Source organism: Alexandromys fortis, unplaced genomic scaffold (assembly GCF_014885135.2).
Source record: "Alexandromys fortis isolate MF-2015 unplaced genomic scaffold, M_Fortis_MF-2015_v1.1 scaffold_5, whole genome shotgun sequence".
Lineage (NCBI taxonomy): Eukaryota > Metazoa > Chordata > Mammalia > Rodentia > Cricetidae > Alexandromys > Alexandromys fortis.
The window spans coordinates 18,924,847-18,943,245 of record NW_026067924.1 but is presented as its reverse complement, the minus strand read 5'-3'; the positions used below and the strand labels follow the sequence as shown (position 1 = coordinate 18,943,245).

At 45.0% G+C, this 18,399-nt stretch overlaps 1 protein-coding gene across 1 annotated transcript in view; it reads right to left on the bottom strand.

Annotated features, from left to right (window-relative positions):
* Nucleotides 1-3,484: 3,484 nt before the first annotated feature.
* Stard3nl (STARD3 N-terminal like) overlaps nt 3,485-18,399 on the bottom strand; it is a 34,026-nt gene continuing 19,111 nt past the window's right edge. The window contains exons 3-9 of the mRNA XM_050142551.1: nt 15,468-15,545; nt 14,900-14,977; nt 12,800-12,853; nt 12,576-12,693; nt 9,729-9,824; nt 4,834-4,907; nt 3,485-3,954 (exon numbers count right to left, since the gene is read on the bottom strand). Coding sequence (XP_049998508.1) covers nt 4,849-4,907; nt 9,729-9,824; nt 12,576-12,693; nt 12,800-12,853; nt 14,900-14,977; nt 15,468-15,545 — 483 coding nt within the window. The 3' untranslated portion in view covers nt 3,485-3,954; nt 4,834-4,848. The remainder of the gene's footprint in view (nt 3,955-4,833; nt 4,908-9,728; nt 9,825-12,575; nt 12,694-12,799; nt 12,854-14,899; nt 14,978-15,467; nt 15,546-18,399) is intronic.

The following is an 18,399-nucleotide window of genomic DNA, read 5'->3' as shown; positions in this document are numbered from 1 at the left end:
AAGTCTGCACCCACGTGTACTCAGTAGAAAATGAAGATCCATATAGTCCCACACAAAGTCTGGTCTTAGTAGTAGCCTTTCTTGCAGAACTTCGAGTATTTTGTGTATAATTATCCAGTGTCTAGCTCCCAATGGCAGGCATTTAAGAACCAGCTGAATGTTCTGCACCCACCTCACAGCTGGGAAAACCCGCTGTCACGTGTCTTTATGTCTTTCTATACACACCATTGTGCACAGGAAAGCAGTACGCCAAACGCCGCTCAACTATAAATACAAGTATCTTAGAAACTCCATGTTCTAATTACAAATCAAAGTGAAAACTTTTAGGCAACACACCCCAGAACTTTCTCCAGTACTAAGGACTATCAGTTTGAATTTCTTTTTCTCACAAAGAAAATTCACAGTGAGAAAGGCCAAAAGCCAAGGGCAGAGTGGACCCCCAAGCCACAGAGAAAGCGTGACGACAGCTGAGATGCCCTCTCCCAGTCTTAACAGACAAGGTAGACAGTATCTGAGAGTCCACACCTGGGGTTGTCTCCATGTGGACATGCACACAGCTGCACATACGTGCAGTCATAGACCAAGGGTCTTATCCATGTTTTCTAGTGACACTGAGAAGGTCCGCCTAGTCACCCTTCATAGACAGTCAGCCCACTTAGCTCTGGAGACCAGGTGTATGTGAACACCCACAAGAGGCCTGTCAGATTCGAGCTATGCTAATCTTCCCAGTAGAAAACAAGGTCTCACTGTGGCAACAATTGACTTTTTTTTCTGAAGACAAACATCTCATCTGGTTGAGGTCTGTTACATGTATCTATTCAGGTCCTTTTCCCATTCTCTACCACCCCACCATGCAGGAATACCAGCAGGCATGGCACCTGTTAGCCATGCCTGCATTTCTGTAAGCAGCGATACTAAACAAAATGTTCTCCATGCGGTAGCTGGATGAAAGCTCAGTGAGTATTCCACACCTTTTCTCATGGGCACGTGCAAAGTTAGAGCTTCTACATTTGAATTAAAATGAAATCTAACTTTCATGTCGGAAAGACTGTTTACAATCAGCGTGAGTCTACAAAGCTGGTTCTGTTGGAAAGCACACAGAGCCACCGCACATTTGGAACAATACATGAACAAGATTCAGAGATTAGATTTAAATTACATTAACTTCTCGATGGAGGAAAAGACCTGCTCAGTCGTCCTCACCAACTTAGACCATGATACCCAACATGGACAAGTTCAACAGAACCGCCATATACGGGCTGCCCATGCATGCTTCAGCATTGCCAGGGCATAGATTGCATTTTGTTCAACTCCTTGATAGTCCTGAGTTGATCAGTCCTTTTCAGGCCGAGCTCCTGGGCCCGCTTTACAGACATGGAACTGTATCTGCGGTGGAAGAGCAGATGCAGAGACCGGAAACTGACAATAGGAGGCAGCAGCTTTGTGAGTAGCCAGGACACAGGCAGTGCCTCCCAGTACCCTTCTTCCGGAGTCCACCTGGGCTCTCACGTCTCAGCCATACAGAAAGAGTGCCAGGTGCAGGGGAGGGGGGGACACTGGAGGTTGATGGTGTGCAGGCTGCTGCTCTGTGGCTGATGGCTTCATTTTCTCAGGCATCTTTGTCTACCTGCTTGGTCAATGTGGTTGCTTCCTGGAAAATGCTCAAAGTCAAACCCACCTACTCACGGACTGGGGCAACACAAAGGGTAGCTAGGGTGTTAGCAGAGAAAATACGGGCAGTTAAACCACAGCCAGTTCTGCTCGGTTTCAAAAGGCCATGACTAGTGGGGAAAAAAAAAAAAAAAAAAAAAAAAAAAAACCAACTAGTCTCGCTATGTGAGAGATGGCTGGCTGTTAAACTGAAGAATTACACTAGGGGCAGCAAGACTCCTGGGGTGCATAGGCAGCACTCATTCACTTCGGTGCAATCTGATGCCCAGGACCATACAATAGGTCTCTGATCATCCCCTTGAGTGTGTGACGGTTCTCTGTGGCTCCAACACCAGCTTAGCCTCCTGCTGGGGGTCTGAGGTACCTCATTTACAGATACTGATGCTTTAGTCTATTTTAGAATATAGAAGGTGCAGGCGTACATTCTGATTCTGGTTGATGAAGACGTGGGCCACAGTAATGTGCTTTATGAACGAAAAAAAATGGAAGTCAACTCGGTGCTACTGAAAAAGTCATCTTCCCCAAGTGTGTGTGTGTGTGTGTGTGTGTGTGTGTGTGTGTGTATGCAGACCCTACCTGTGTGTGATATCAGAAGTTGATATCAAGACCAACTGTAGGATATCAGTAATGAGAGGTCAGAGAACAGACAGGGATGAATGCAGAGTGGACACGCAGGCCACAGAGGAATCGACTGCAGCCGAGATGCCCTCTCCAGGATCTCAGCGTCTGATCTCTTAGTCTCTGATTTAAATCACATACATATGCTGCCCACTGGCGTCTCATCAGTCAGCTTCTTCGCATGGCTGCACTGTTTCCAGGCCCACATCTACTGCTCCTGTCAGCACTCTAGGGGTGTTCTCCACACTGGCTTATGGCTAGAAGCATATACTGCTCCACTCCTGACACAAGAAATTGTCATCGAGTTGGTCCAGTCCCAAGAACAGACCCAGAGAGATCCTTCTTTTTTTTTAAGCATAAGTTGTTTTCTTTTTATTTATTAAAGATTTCTGTCTCTTCCCCACCGCTGCCTCCCCTTTCCCTCCTCCTCCCCCAATCAACTCCCCCTCCCTCGTCAGCCCAAAGAGCAATCAGGGTTCCCTGCCCTGTGGGAAGTCCATGGACCACCTACCTCCATCCAGGTCTAGTAAGGTGAGCATCCACGAAACTGCCTAGGCTCCCACGAAACCAATAGGTACAGTAGGATCAAAAACCCATTGCCATTGTTCTTGAGGTCTCAGTAGTCCTCATTGTCCTCTATGTTCAGTGAGACCGGTTTTAACCCAGGCTTTTTCAGACCCAGGCCAGCTGGCCTTGGTGAGTTCCCGATAGAACATCCCCAGAGAGATCCTTCTACTATCCCTACCCCTGAGTACCCTTCTTGCTGCACCCCAGACTCCCCGCCAGACTCCTCGTGGCACTGCTGAGGTGGACATGCTCTCAGAACAGTATAGATCCAATCTGTTTCCAGCCAAGCTTCAGCATCACCGGGGCATGCAGTTAACTTTCCTAGGAGGACACAGCCAGTGATGGAGACTCACGGTCTGCCCCCCCTGGGAAGTTGAAAGTAAAAAAACAGCTGATAATGTAAATTAATTCATATTAATCGAAGCTAAGTAAACATCCAGGAAAAGTGACCGCAAAGACATCCATGCCCTTTGCAGGTAGCCGTGTATGTCGACTATCAGACCTCTAGCCCAGAACAACATATTCCAGTAGAATCATACAGAACACAGGACAACGGCCTCACCTTCTTCCTCTTGTAACCCTACCTACCACTCCTGGCCAAATATATAATATAGATAAAACAAAACAGTCAATTTCGGATGTTGGATTTATTATTTTAAAACTGTATAAAGAGCACATGTGCATGAGTTTAAAAACACAAGTGAAATGTAAGGAGTTAAAAAAGAAATACAAAAGAAATCTGAGACATGAAACAAAAAAAATACACCGTGTGAATTGAAATAAAAAGGTATCTCACTTACTACAAAATCGTTATTTTGATATATTAAGCAGTCTTTTGATTCGGACGCAGCACAAGACTGAGTTATTCATTATCGGGTCAGACCGAGACTCACAGAAGAGAGCAGGCGGCGCACAGCACGACCCAGCGGTCACAGGCAGGGATGATGCGAGTGGAGGTGGAGCACTGTCCATGAGGTATCGCCATAAATAAATCCATTAGCTCATCACAACCGCAGTGAGCAGGTCGGCATTGCACTGTCAAGGGAACCCCATCTCCACCTGCTGTCCTTGGACTGCTTGCAGTGAGGGTTCTTCACACTTGGGAGAGAAAGGAGACAAATATTGAGCAGGGATTGCTGCCTACCAGTTTCCTAAGTCTGTACTGAGGGTGACAGGCACATAAAGGACAACGATATGACGACACAGGGCTTTAATGTAAAGGTTTCACAAAAGGCTGATTATTGCCTATGTGTCCAGCTGCTCTGCTGTGCTGGGTGCTGACACTGACTGGGACACAGGGCTCGTCTGCCGCTGTACGGCCTGAGCCAGCAACCTATCTGCTGCCCTTGCTTCGAGAACCACAGTCTGCTTCTTCCCTGGTGGCTCCGGCCAGAAGGGCTGCTGCCTTTCGCTTGCTGCTTCCTGTCCTGGCAGGCAGGATGTGGATATGACACTCACCAATGTCCAGGCAGGAGCGCACAGCTGTCCCATCAGAAGCACTAACACCCTTGAGATGCGGCCCTGTAGGAGACTGCACAGGTCTCCAGGGTACAAGCAGGTGGACCCGAGTTCAGGTCCCCATTTCATGCTGTGCCACCGCAGACGGGCTCCTCACTCATGCTCTCCACCCTACAGTGTGACATGGAGGTACCAGCAATCCCACACCTCACAGGACAGCGGACCTGAAGACACTAGGAAGTGGTGGTTGCATCAAGCCAGCACCTGGCGCTGACATTCTGGCTAAGTCAATGCTCATTTTCTTAGAAACATGGGTCTCTGGGGATCTCTCAAACTATGCGGTCACAGCACAGAGTGTGAAGGCCTCCGCGTGAGGGAAGTGCAGCTGTTACACACGCACAAGCAGAACAACCTGGTCCTGCGTGGCTGCACACCCTGAGACACTTCCTTCAAGTCCATCCAAAGGAAATACCCACACTTAAGCACTTTGCTGGAACAATTTCACTTATGAACGCTTACTTCATAGAGCAGAACTCATAGTTCTAAAAGCGGTTTCTCGGTGTCCTGTTTTTCCTCAGCTTCTTCTTCAGATCCTAGGAGGTGGAAAAGAAAAGGGAAAAGAGGGTTTTGTATTAACATTACAAATTTCTTCACTGTAATATAGACATAAAGCCATAAAATTCCATGTAAAAGATACACACTTAATTCTCAAGAGACTGAGATTAATAAATTGCCATTTTAAAGTTTGACCTTTAAAGTTTAAAGTTCTGTAGGGGGAAACTTCAAACACCACTTATACCTGTAGCTTGGTGAAATAGATTCACTTACATACTAGTCAAAGGAACTAACACACCAAGAATTATTATTGGTCATTAGTCTTCATCTCCCTCTTGGTTAAGACTTGTGTGTATCCTTTAAACTTTATTTTATATGTGCAGGGGTTTTGTCTGCATGTATGTCTGTGCAGCACACGCATGCCAGAACAAGGTATTTGATCTCTGAGAACTGGAGTTACAGACAGTTTTGAGCTGCTCTGTGGGTGCTGGGAATTGAATCCAGCTCCTCTGGAATGGCAGCCAGCGAGGCGTCTCTCTAGCCCCGCTGTGTATGCATTCTTACGTGTAAATAATATTTAATCTAGATGTTTTTAAAAACCACTGCACGGGTTGAACCAGGGACAATGACGGCTCCTAATGCTTAAGAAGTGCGGCCAGGCGGTCATGTGACCATGTACTACTGAGCAGCTCTTCTGAACAGATGGTTTTTAGCCTTAGGTTTTTCAACAACTGAGCAAGCAGTCTAGTTCTGAAATCTCTTCCTTTGGATCTATACTAAATAAAAATACTATTTATCCTCATGACTTTTTCTCTAAAGATCAGAAATCAGAGCTACCTGTCTTGAGTTATATTTCAGTGAAATAACTTGCACTCATTTAAAACTAATTTATATGTAATTTTTAACAACAAGAAAATTATTGCAAAAGCAAATTCATAACAGTCAATAAAGTTTGCACATTCTAAGCTTGAGTATGGCAAAACTTAAAGTCCAAATGAATATATACAAATGAGGAAAAATAGAAAACATAACACATATTTTTGAATATTTCAAAATGTCCACAGTAAAATGATAGTAACTAGTTTTTAACTCATAGCCCCACAAACAGAATCGACAGAGAGGCAGAGTGGTGTAAAATTACACACACTGCTGGAAGAGAACACCACGAGCCGTGAGTGCTGACAGTGCTTGGGATTTGATGGGCAAGGCAGCTCTGCGTTTCTATGGAAGTATGTAGCATTCTGGTAATCACGGAGGGAGTCTAAGAAGGAGACTGAGAAAAGTAAGGCTGAGGTAAGGAGGCGGAGCCTCGTGGGTTGCAGTGTGAGAGAGGCCTAGACCAGGAGCTCGAGCCTGACTTCTGTCGAGTGTCTGATACCACTAAGCACGGCAGAGAGCAGAGACTTCAAACGGAAAGCAAGAATGTAAGAGCCAGAGGATGGGGAGGGGTGGTGTGAAATTCTGCCCACTAGCATGAAATTTCACACACACGAACTCCCAGCACTGCTGTGACCTGCACGAGATCACACAAGTGAAAAGTGCTAGTGTGGAGGGCGGAGGGGCACCTATAGGCCTGCCCTAGAGGAGCAGTGGCTGCTGGGGCAGGAGAGTCACTCTTCAGGGTTGACCACTGGTAGGCTGTCCATGCTCCAATGGAATGCCCCCACACCCCAACACCCAGCACATATGGACAGCGCTGACTGGACTCATGGGTTAAAGACAAAAGAGAACACCAAGTCGCGAAGCAGATGAGCTGGAGGTGCTTACAGGGACCTAGAATGAGGGAGTGCTGATACATCTTATACATATAGGAAGTGTTCAAAGAATAAGTGAACATTTTCTTAAAATTTCATATATAAAAGTACAGGATTATCAAATAATGTAATTGAAAATATGAAAAAAAAAACATATAAAGTGAAAAGACATATCCATCATGTGGAACAGGACTGAGGAAAATGTGTCAGGATCACGAGGGACACGTAAGATAAAGCACAATGGGCCGTCTTCCATCTCGTTAGACTACCAAACCCCCAAATGGGCAAACAGCATCACAAAGATCCAGAGAGAATTAAGCCAACATCCACTGCTTGAAGAGCATAAGAAATGAAGGAATTCAAAGAGCAGCACATGAAACATTCTAGAGATATTTACCATACAGTTCACTAAATCTTTTAAAAATCCATCCAAGAAAAATAATAAATCTCAAATTTCAGAACACATAGGGGGCTGCTCATAATTTGATTACTTACACTGCTCAAACTGAACAACTTGAAGTGTCACTGGCTAATAAATGGTGTAGCGTCACATGGCAAAAGGAACAAGAAAGATGCAGGCTGGGGTCCTACCACTTCCTAAGACTTTACACTGAGAAGGCAGCTGAGTGCAGAAACCACACAGCATGACCACTGCTAGCCAACGTCCAGGAGACAAAGTGTCAAGGCAGCCACCTTAGGGCAAGACGTACAGTGGGAGGGGGGTTGCGGGGGGGGGGGGCAACCAGGCCAGGAAAGTCTATTGGTGTAAGAAAATGGCCTAAAATTACCATTAGCCATAACTTCATGGTAATCCCCCAAGGGACCACTAGGTGGTGGCAGACACCACAGACAGAGGCCCTGCGTCTACCCGGAAAGCTTGGTGAGGAAGGACTCCATTTAATTACACATTAACAAAAGATGAATCTATGTATAGTATGGAAAGTTACACACACCTCCATTGAGTTTAAAACATCTATTAATTAATAACCCTGGGACTGAGTTTTAACTGCATTGACTATATTCCCTATAACAGGGGTGACCGCCTAATTTGGAGTCCTTCTGAGGGCTAAAGGATTCTAATAGTCATATCTGGCCAAATTCACCTCTGTTGGCCTCTCTCACTCCCTGCCCACCTCTTGCCCGCCTTCTCCTCTTCCTAACATTCCAGAAAGGCCGGGCTCCAAGGCCCCCAAGCTGTCATGCATCTTGCTGCTTCTGTTCTGAATCTGCTAGCTCTAGCTGAAGCTCTGAGCATCTCCACTCAGCCTTCCCTCCCTGCCCACCCTCCTGCTCTCCTGGAGAGGGTACCGTTCTACACCACTCCAGTGTTTTAAGTTGCCAGGACTTTACAGGCACTTTTTATATTGTACAAAACAATAAAAATCAAGTATTTTGGGCATTTTTACCTCACCCACTATAACAATTTTAACCCTTGTGAAGTGTCCCATGCAGTGGCATAAGGGTCACGTTACTGTGTAACCATCAGCGCAATTCATGGCGCAACTTCCTCCATCCTGGGCAGCCATTGTTACTGACCCTTGGGATCTGCCCTCAGATAACCACAATCAGGCCAGTGTTAGCTTTTTGTATCTGGCTTATTTTATTCCGCATAGTCTGCTCAAGGCTCACAGACGCTGTGGCATGGGTCAGAATTTGACTCCTTTTTAAGCCTATAGTACGTCTCAGCGTGGATGCCACGTGCTCCGTGCTCGCCTGCTGATAGCCACCGAACACAAGGCTGCTATGATTACAGGGGCTCACTGTGTCTCGAGAGTTTGCTTTCCTTTCTCTTAGTCAGAGGAGTAACGGCTGCGTGATAGCATAATAAATTCTAAGTTGAATTTTGCTGGGAAACACCACGCTGTTTCCGATAGGTACCACTTTGTCCTCTCATACAGGTTAGACCTGTTCCGTGTCCTCAGCAAATGTAGGGCATTTAAAAAAAAATACTTACATTAACAGGGCACACTGGTACCTTAGCATGGCCTTGTTTGTATTTTTCACAAAGACTATGGGTGTGGGCATGCTTCTACACAGAACTGGCTTTCTGCACACCTTCTTTGGAAAATATTTATTCTATTCTAGACCTTTGTGCTTTTTTGGTCAGGGCCTGTTGCTGCTACTATAGTTAAGTCCATTGCTATTTATTTTTAAGAGCACCCTGGCAGCTGGTTATTGAGAAGCAAACCCAGTAGCTGTACAAGAGAAGAAGTGACAGACAGTAAGCCCAGAAATGCTATCTGTTTGGAACCAGTAGTGTCGGAGCCCGTTTGGGTCCAACACAGACTTCCTAACTTGGCTGGAATGGAGTCGCGAGGAATAATCAGACACAGCTTACACCGTCATCATGGAAAAGGCCAGAATCCTCCTTTATTGTCCAAACATCTTATATACCCTCACCAAATGAGGGGGAACACACAAAGGCTGTTGCCTAGGCAACCAGGTGCCTGGGCTCTCATCATGTCTGCATCTAGCAGTCAGGTAGGCCCTGAATTAGCATCTCTATAAGACAACCTTCAAATTGCATAAGGAAAGAAACCCCAAACATCCTGACCAGTTTCAGTCAACACCTCTTCTCAGGTAATCCACACTTTAATAAAAGAAGCTAGGAGCAAGGCATCCTGGCTTTTGTTAAGGGCAGACAGCTTGTCTGCAGAGCTATGTATCAGCTCAAACCGGGGCAATGGCTTTTGTGGCATATCGGAATATGCGCCCACACAGTAGAAATGGTGTGACTTGAAGCAGATGATGCAGAGAACACAGGCCAACCAAAAGCCTATGAATGGTGAGGTATCAGCCATGAGAGAGGGGACAGTCCTGAGACACCTCTGATAGGAGCACTTAGATGGAGCCTCTCTCAGCCATGAGCAACCCTAGAGGAAGGCTGGTTTAGGGATGGAGGCATGCCATCCCAGGACTCCTCTCTTTAAATCTGTCTCACCAATGGTCTCCTGGGAGACACTCCCTACTTACTTTTAGACCAGTACATGCTCAGTATCTGCTGAACTGACTGGGAAATAGACAGAGCAGGACGCAGAAGAGGGAAAAACAGAGAGAGGCTTCAAGACAAACCAAACACAAATGGCAAGGGACTGCTTTCTTTACCTGCTTCAGACTCAGGAGGGGAGTAAAACTGACCATCAGAAAGTCCTGCAGGGATGAGAACAGCCCTCTCCGACGCATCCTGAACGAGCAGGAGTCCTGGGAGAGAAGAAATGCAGATGCTAAGAGCCACACAGCCTTCCTGGTATCTTCCTGGCAAGATTAACTGTTATAAAAATGGTATTTCAATACATCAAATAAGCTATTAGCAAAACAAGGTACTTTGAAAATCTTTCAACCATCAAATAAAGATTTCATTAATAAACTACCCATCAACTCTGTGAAGATTAAAGAAAAAAGTTTTAATAATCATTTCCAATTACTCCTGGGTTGAGTATTCAGAGCTTCAATCCCTCAAATATTCTTATTTCACTACAAACATCAAGACCAATTTTAACACTAACTTCACAAAGTGAAATCAAACCTAGTCGGCATGGACAAATGGTCTACCATCTAGACTTGGTTAGAGAAACAGCAGGTGTCAACTGTGATGCCCACATGGTCTTTTACCACCAACATGTAGAGAGTGCTGCAGACAATAAATTGCTATTTACTTATTTTAGTTTTTCAATATTTTTTTAATTATGTGAGTGTGTGCATGCACGTGCTCCAGGATGCCTGTGTGTCTGCATCCATGTTGGAGTATGGTCACGTGGGTGCAGATATTCATAGGCCCAGAAGAGGGCATCTGGTCCCTAGGAGCAGGAGTTACAGTCAGTTGTGAGTCACCCTACTTGGGTGCTGGGAACCAGACTCAGGCCCTCTGTAAGGAAAGGACGCACTCTTAACAGTGGAGCTATCGCTCTGGCCCTGCTGTCTATTTTATTTAATTTTTCTCATGTGAAGAGTGGAGTGACAGAGCCTGCATCCATCCTTGAAGCTTTCTTGCTCAAATCAGCATCAGCATTAGGAACTGTAGTAGCAAGTACCTCACCACAGCAGGGGCCCGGTACGTGTCCTCTGTGCCACTACAGTGACGAAAAATGCTGCTTTAAACTTCATGGAATGTGTTTTCATTTTTAATGTAAAAATCACTTTACTGTAGTAAACTCACAAAACATCACACAGTTAGATGAGTGTAGCCACTCAACCAACATTTGCCCGGTACTGAACGCTGTATCTCTCTATGAACTGGTATACAGTTAGGACAGCCACTTTCCATACCAGTAACATTTTAACGCATTTATCCACCACCAAAAAGGAAGAAAAAAAAGTTAAAAACCAGAGAGACAACTATCTTTATATCCTCTTTCATGTGCCATGTGTCCTTTTACCTGCATTGTCCTTTCTCAGCACCTAATATTCCTGCTCATCTTTCTACATGGTATACTGTGCCTACAGATATATGTGTGTGTATGTGTGTATTTAATATATACATTATAGACTAGAATCTATATGTGAGGAAAATACTGGGTGACTTTGCTTTACTTCTTTCTAATTTTATTCATGTTTATTTATTTGTGTATGTGTGCCTGTGTGGGGTGAGCCTGTGCCACAGTGTCCAATCAGAAGACCATTCGTGAGAGTTGGTCCCCGCCGTCTACCATGTGGGTCAGCAGGCCCCTCATTCACTGAGCCGTTTCTCCAGCCTTTGTGTCCAGCTTTACCACATACTGTGAAACAACTTTAATCCCAAAACCATTCAAACTTCAGTCATGTGAGCACTTGACACGCTTTCAACAATGTTCAGTTTGGTGTTTGTAGATAATAAAAACTGGCCTCCCTATGCTAACTTGATATTCCCCATCTCTGCTAGGACAATGAACACAGAATAGCAGAAGAATCTTGTTACAGTGTTTAGTATACTCTGTTGAATTCACTCTTGAATTAAAATTCAGTTAGCCTCTCTCTGTGAAGAAAGTTTTTCAAATCAAAGTTCATGTAAAGTGATTCTTGATCCTGTTGCTTTTGGAGCTATAATTATGCTTAATTTTCTATAAAACACAAGATTTGTTTCCTGTTAGGGCAAACCGAGCCAGATTCTGGGAAAGGGTCCAACAGGGATATATCTGAAACAGCATGCCTAGCTAAACTCTCTCCCAGAGGGGCAGACAGCACTGTGTCTCCCTCCACTAACGGTTTCAACAGAGAAGAACCCAGGCCAGGAACCAACCACACAGCTCTCAATGGACCATTTGACCTTCCTCCTAAACACCCTAGTACACTAGATACCATGTGGTTATGTAATAACTTGGTTAGATTTTAGGAGAATATGGTGCCAGATGTCACTCAGTCATTCAAAGGAGGATAGCAGGAGGCTACAAGAGCAGGACAGCCATAGCTGGAGTCTACTCTGAACTCTAAATGAACCACCATGGTCCCACTGCCAGGCACTTAACTGTCTGTTCTATCTGCGGCCCATCCTAAGCCTGCTGTACACACTGAGGTATGGCACTTCGTACTTAACTATCTGTTCTATCCGTGGCCCATCCTGAGCCTGCTGCGCCCACTCACTTAAAATTGGCTCACCATTTTTTTTGCCCCTGAAAGGGACAGTTCAGTTCTGTATAAAAGCTTAGCGACCTACAGGGAACCTTATAGTGAGTGAAGATCAAGTCACCCAGGGAGTAGGAAGGAAGCAGGGACTATTTTTGTTATTTTATGATTGTCTGTTGGACCAGGGCCATGCCTTCTAGGGGAAGCCTGGTCCAGCAGCCAGAAAGAGGAGTCATTCTGCCACTCTGCGCTCACCTACCCACCCTCTTCCCTCAGTTCTGACACAGCCTCTGAGGAACAGGTGCCTAACTGCCTCAGTTTGGTCCCCGAAGCATCCCTCATGGTAAGAAGTCACAGCAGTTCCCTACAGTGTGGTGTGTGCAAGCCTGGGAGGCTGAAAGGGGAATAACTTACTGTTTTCTTCTTCTGCCTCTTGAGGCAGCACTTTGAAATCCAGGAACCAGGTCTCAATCCAGGCGAGGATGAAGGAAATGATGGGGAGCACGTAGCCGAACGCCCCTTGAGAGAAGAGCTGGAGAACAGGAGTGTGAGGGAAAGGGGTCACCATCAGCTCACACAGCAAGGAGGGCTTCACCATGGCAGAGGGCAACAGTGCAGGGAAGGAGGACCACACATACCTTTGAGAGGATCACTTTTGCTAATAAAAAGGCACTGGTCACTGCTGTCGTCAACTGCAAGACACACAACATAACACTCCTCAAACAGGGCACTTTCTGCTGTGAGGGTTCCTCCCTCAATAAGAAAGCCGAGCCAGGGGCAGACAGTGTTTGAGCGAACTGTGCTAAGCCCGGCTACTTCCCACATTATCTGTGCTCCCCCAAACACCCATGCTGGGGAAAGTGGATTTCCTGTGGCACACGATCTGGGTGGATGTTTACCTCCCAACTAATGTGCTGGGAAACTTCTTGTCAGTGCGAGGTACAACTCTAGTACACGTCAGAAAAGATAGGTGACATGCTTAGAGTTGTGACTCCCAGAGCAACCCTGCCATGCTGAGCACTGTTCCAACTGAGAGCTCAGCAGGGAGAAGCCTAAGGAGAGCAATGGGCAGAAATGACTAAAGTGACCAGCAGGATAGAGGCGAGGACACACTGAGTCTTTGTCTATAAGAACTAAGCAGATATACACACGCCAAGTAATTCACTGCGAGAAACACTTCAATAGCAGACAATAATTTACTTTAAAGACTGATACTGATTGCTTGTCTTAGCTGATTTCCCCTTCCTACAAATAAACCAAATAATCAGAAACAAAAATAGGATTTGGCCATTCCTTATTTAGACTATCTGAGATGAAACACAGTGAACATCTGAACTACGTGGAAATCTGTCTGAAAATGAAAGCAGGTGCTATATTGTGACGCCCTGCACAAGTCCGTGCACACCTCTCCATAAGAAATGCCCAGACAGGCAGTCTGGCAAACGTGACTCTACATGGAGACTCTGTAACTGAACGTCCCAAATGCAGAATGTTCTGGCAAAATGGAAAGATATAATAATCAAAACCACCATGATGTTAGCTTAAGAAACAGGACTCAGACTTGCTGAAACAAAGGTCAGCTACGTCCTGGAAATGAGACTCCAAGTGACAGAGAGTCTGCCCTGCACCCTGTGGTATGACAGGTAACACAGTCAGAGCCGTCCTGGACGACTAGCTCCTGGGCAGTATTGCTTCCATGCACACCAGCCCAGTGAAGACTGCTGCTGACGGACTGCACCTTGCTCCTGAGCATCCTCGAGTTTAAGGAGCTCAACAGCTCTGCACCTGTCCTCCACCGGCCTCACTAGATGTGTGGAAAGGGATGAGCATCACTCAGGACACCATAGACAAGGCAAAAATGATGCAGACAGCCAACTGACTCTAACATACAGCTTCTTTGTATTAACTGAGAAGGAAAAGAATGCGCCCCATCTCTGCGCTAGATGCAAGGGAAGAGACTGTGGAGCTGGTCTGCTGGTCTGGAGAAGCCGGAGGAACAAAAGGAAGTGAATGACAATTCACTTTCTCCTCTTTGACAGTTGGCTGACATGTCTAAGAACATGTTGGGGCTTACAATCACTTAGCAGATAAACCGCTGAGCATGTCTGTGATGGTGTTTCCAGAGAGGTTTAAAGGAAGGGGGAAGACCCACCCTGAATGGCGGCAAGAGCGTTCCATGGGCTGGGGTCAGCTGAGTACCAGCATCCATCTCTCCACTTCCTGACCGTGGATGCCATGTGACCAGCGGCTACACACTCCATGTATGCCTTCCCACCTCAAACTGTGAGCAAAAGAATCTCTTCCCTTCTCAAGTTGCTTACACCGATATAGCAATTACTTACACTGAATTAATTAATTCAGCGATAAAAGCAACTAATATAGACCATTGGGTAGAGATTGAGGGCGGGGGCGGGTATCATCAAAAGCAAGGCATTCTCCACATATCTCAGTGGGAAGCGCTGCCCTCCACTCTTATCTGAAAGCTGAGTGGGAGGAGGAGAAGTCTGGCTGGTAGGTCTTCCTTGGCCGCTAGACTCCTTACTACAGACCATGTCAGTAACTGAACTGTCTTCACTGCAGCAAGGCCTGCAAATTAAACCTACTAAAGTGAGGGAAGAAGGGGATTTAGAAAAAACTGGTAAAATTAGAGCTCATTAAAATCCTGTCTCCTCTCAATAGTCTGCTGGGAGCAGCTGGGCCACCAGGCCTGGAGATGACCCATGATGCCACACACTCACCGCTATTGCCCACCAATGGCGCAGTCTGCACACAGCATATCCAAGTATCAGCACTTTAAATCGAAACACTGCCAAAAGCTGAGGGGAAAATGGTAAGAAAAGTTACAATTTACTATCCTTTTCTGACTCAGCTGTGGACAGCCCAGAGAGACATGGCTCCCAGACCATCACGTGGAAGTGTGGAACTGCGGCCCTAGATCCTTCTAGCCAAGGTTTCGAATCAAGTCCTTATTATCAATATAAATAGGAAGACAGAAAAAAAGAGAGAGGGACTTGTTCTTCCTTCCGAGGACCAGGTCCTGTCGGTGTGTTCTACTTCCGTTAGGGGGAGGGTAAGTGTGGGGAGGCTTCTGCTGCTGGCTTTTCTTCTCTCTCGTTTACCTCGTCTCTTCTTGCACCATCAACTTCTTAGAGAACACTGAGGGGGCAGGTAATTAGGGGAAAAGAAACAGGGAGGGCCAGTGCTCAAAGGAATGAAAAATAGCACGGCATTTACGGCCTATTTCAAGGGATCTTGCCTCTTGGTGTCCGTTTTATTATATCTGAATTAAGACATAAAAGTACTCACAAATATATCAAAGTAAGAAGAGTAGTAGTCATAATGAATCACTTCCCTCTTCAGCGTGTTCTCGATGCCTCCATTCACCTAGGAGAAGCCAAATGAGGATAGAAGAGAGTGAGAATCAACATAAGGCTTCTATATACTTCCCCGCAAACCTCCCTGGCGCCAAGAAATGTCCACAGATGAAACAAAAATAAATTCTATCAATTTGATTTGTCTTCACAGATTTCTTGGAAGAGCCAGAGACCCTAATCTCATAGTAACCATCTCCAAGGCCAGTTGCCATGACATAGGTCATATGTGCCAATATTTTCTCTGGCTAGTTTTTGTTTTAATTTGCTCTTGACATTTAAAAATTTGACACTCATACTCATAGATTTTCTTGTATTAAAATAAGGAACAGATTCGATCTACAATCATATATAACACAGTTATAGTGAATGAGGACAATAAAATCCAACAGGATAAACTTTTTATGTTATTCATACTACCAAATTGAATTTTAAATGGCCAAATAAAGAATTATACAGATCAAACTATACAGAGAAATATTTAAGGTAATAATCAAGTAGGAGTCATATTCCAGGCCAGTTATGCAGCCCAGGCTGGGTCTTACAGCCTTGAGCTGTGGCTCAGCTGGTCAATATGAATTTCTGAATACAAATGCAGTCTTAAAGACAAGAGTCTGAAAGAAGGATAGAACAATTAAACAGGCAACTGGGTAAGAAGGGGAATTAATGAAGAACTGTTTCACAAGGTTCCAAAATTGTTCAACTTGGAATAAAAATAAATGGTCACAAAGAAAGAGGGGCCCTTAGCTATTTCACTGACTTGCATTTGCTACAAAAACGGAGGCAAAACACGACCACTATTCCATGCCTTACAACTCACGAGGCGTTTAGGGCTCTGAGTGACAAGTATTGGTCAGTTATAGACCTAATGGGCTACTGATCTGCACACGTGAAGCGTAGAAGAAAAGAGATCATATGCAAGTAGTCACCTACTCTCACGCTGTGCTCTGCAAACTACAGAAAGTTGCTGCCCAGAATACTGAAAGAATAGGTACTTCCAGCGTCCCAAGCAAAGAAGGTTCTCAAACACAAACATCTCCCTCCTGCTTCTGTTTCCTGGGTGCACACTTGTCAGGGGAAAAAGCTTTTCTTTGCTATCCGGGTGCACTTTATCCTTGACTCACTGTCTACACGTGGAATTCTTACTGTTTATGTCTGTAATCCAAACTTGTACTTTAAATTTTCATTTAACAATCTTTGGCTCAGGATTCTCAGGAAGACCAGCTACAGTTCAAATCCCTTTCCAATCATCTTTCTAGAATAAACCGAGTATCCCTTACCCACACGTCTGAAAACTGAACTGCTTCAAAACCTGAGGATGCCTGGAGTACACACATCCTACAAGTGGGAACTTCCACATCTGGCCTCATGTGAAGAGTTTCAGTTCAACTTCATGTCCACTAAAGGGTATAGCCTGGCCATCAGACTATGTGAATAAAGTATAAATAAGTAAATTTGTTGTTACATTGGGTCTCAGTCCCAAGATATCCTGCTATATCTATGTAAATATTCTAATACCCTCAAAATCTAAAGTCTGAAGCACTTCTGAGGCCAAGCACCTTGGGTACGGGACAGTGTGTCTATACTGTCCTGGGTTCCATTAACAAGTGGTCTTAAACACCGGGGTGGATACAAATGGACTTTCAACAAGTCCGTCACCGCTTCTGACTGTGTGCTTGCTGTCAACCTGCCTCTGGCTTAATCCAGCGGCTCACCACTGCTACAGTGAGCTTCACTCATTCACAAAGTATCTGCCAGGAACCTACTGCATGCCCAGCATTGTTTCAGATCCAGGAAATACTTCAGAAAGGAAAACAATGTCCGTCTTCAGGAGCTTGCCAGTGTGTAAAACACAACAGCAACAAAGAATCACAACACACAGATTCAGACAGTGGCAGGACAGACAGAATCGTGGTGATAGTTACACCGACACCGGCACGATAGGTTCTCACCATCTCCAAGAGGATACAGGAAATTAACCAGTTTATGCACAAGGAATACTACTATAGTGGTCTTAAGGTGGGTCGTAGTCTGTTCCGGGGTGAAAGCAGGCGGCCAGAATGGGAGGAATGAAATGAACCATTGACAAATAAGGGAGACGGTGTGTGCACAGAGGTGTGTATCTTCCAGAAGGGCTCGGGTGAGGAGTGGGCGACACAAGCAGCCAGACCCAAGGCTTTAAGAATAACAGCACCTGGTTTAGACAAGTATGGTAGTACAATAACTTTCACCTGTTTTTTTTTTAATTTTATTAATGTACGACTAGCAAATTTAAAACAATATATGTTAAAATTTGCATTATATTTATATTTGATAATTAATGGGCGACATAATTGCATAGTTCTTCAAATTATTCTAGAACTTGTTCAATAAAATATGAAGAAGTAATCTCTTTTGTAAAATCTTAAGCAAGTGCATTAAAGAGCAGACATAATAAAGAATGCATATTTCAGAAGCATTTTATACTTATATTTTAATACTAAAAATTATCTTATGTATATGGGTGTTTTGTTGCCAGAATATATGTTTTTGTACCATGTGTTTGCCTAGTGCCCTTAGAGATCAGGAGAGGGCATTGGGTCCCCTGGGACTGGTGTTTACAGATGTGTGAGCCATCATGTTGGTGCTTAGAACAGAACCTGGTCCTCTGGAGGAGCAGTCAGTGCTCCTAACCACTGAGCCATCTCTCCACGCCCAACATTTCGATTTGATTTTAAGAGGAAGATCTGGTAAATTTTCATGTAAAAAGGCCCAGGAAAGCAAAAAATGGGATCTTGGGGGAGGGGGGGGAGGGAGGTAAGGGGAGATGGGGAGAGAAAAGTGAGAAGGGGAGGTTGGGGGGAACTTGGGAAACGGGATGTTTGGGA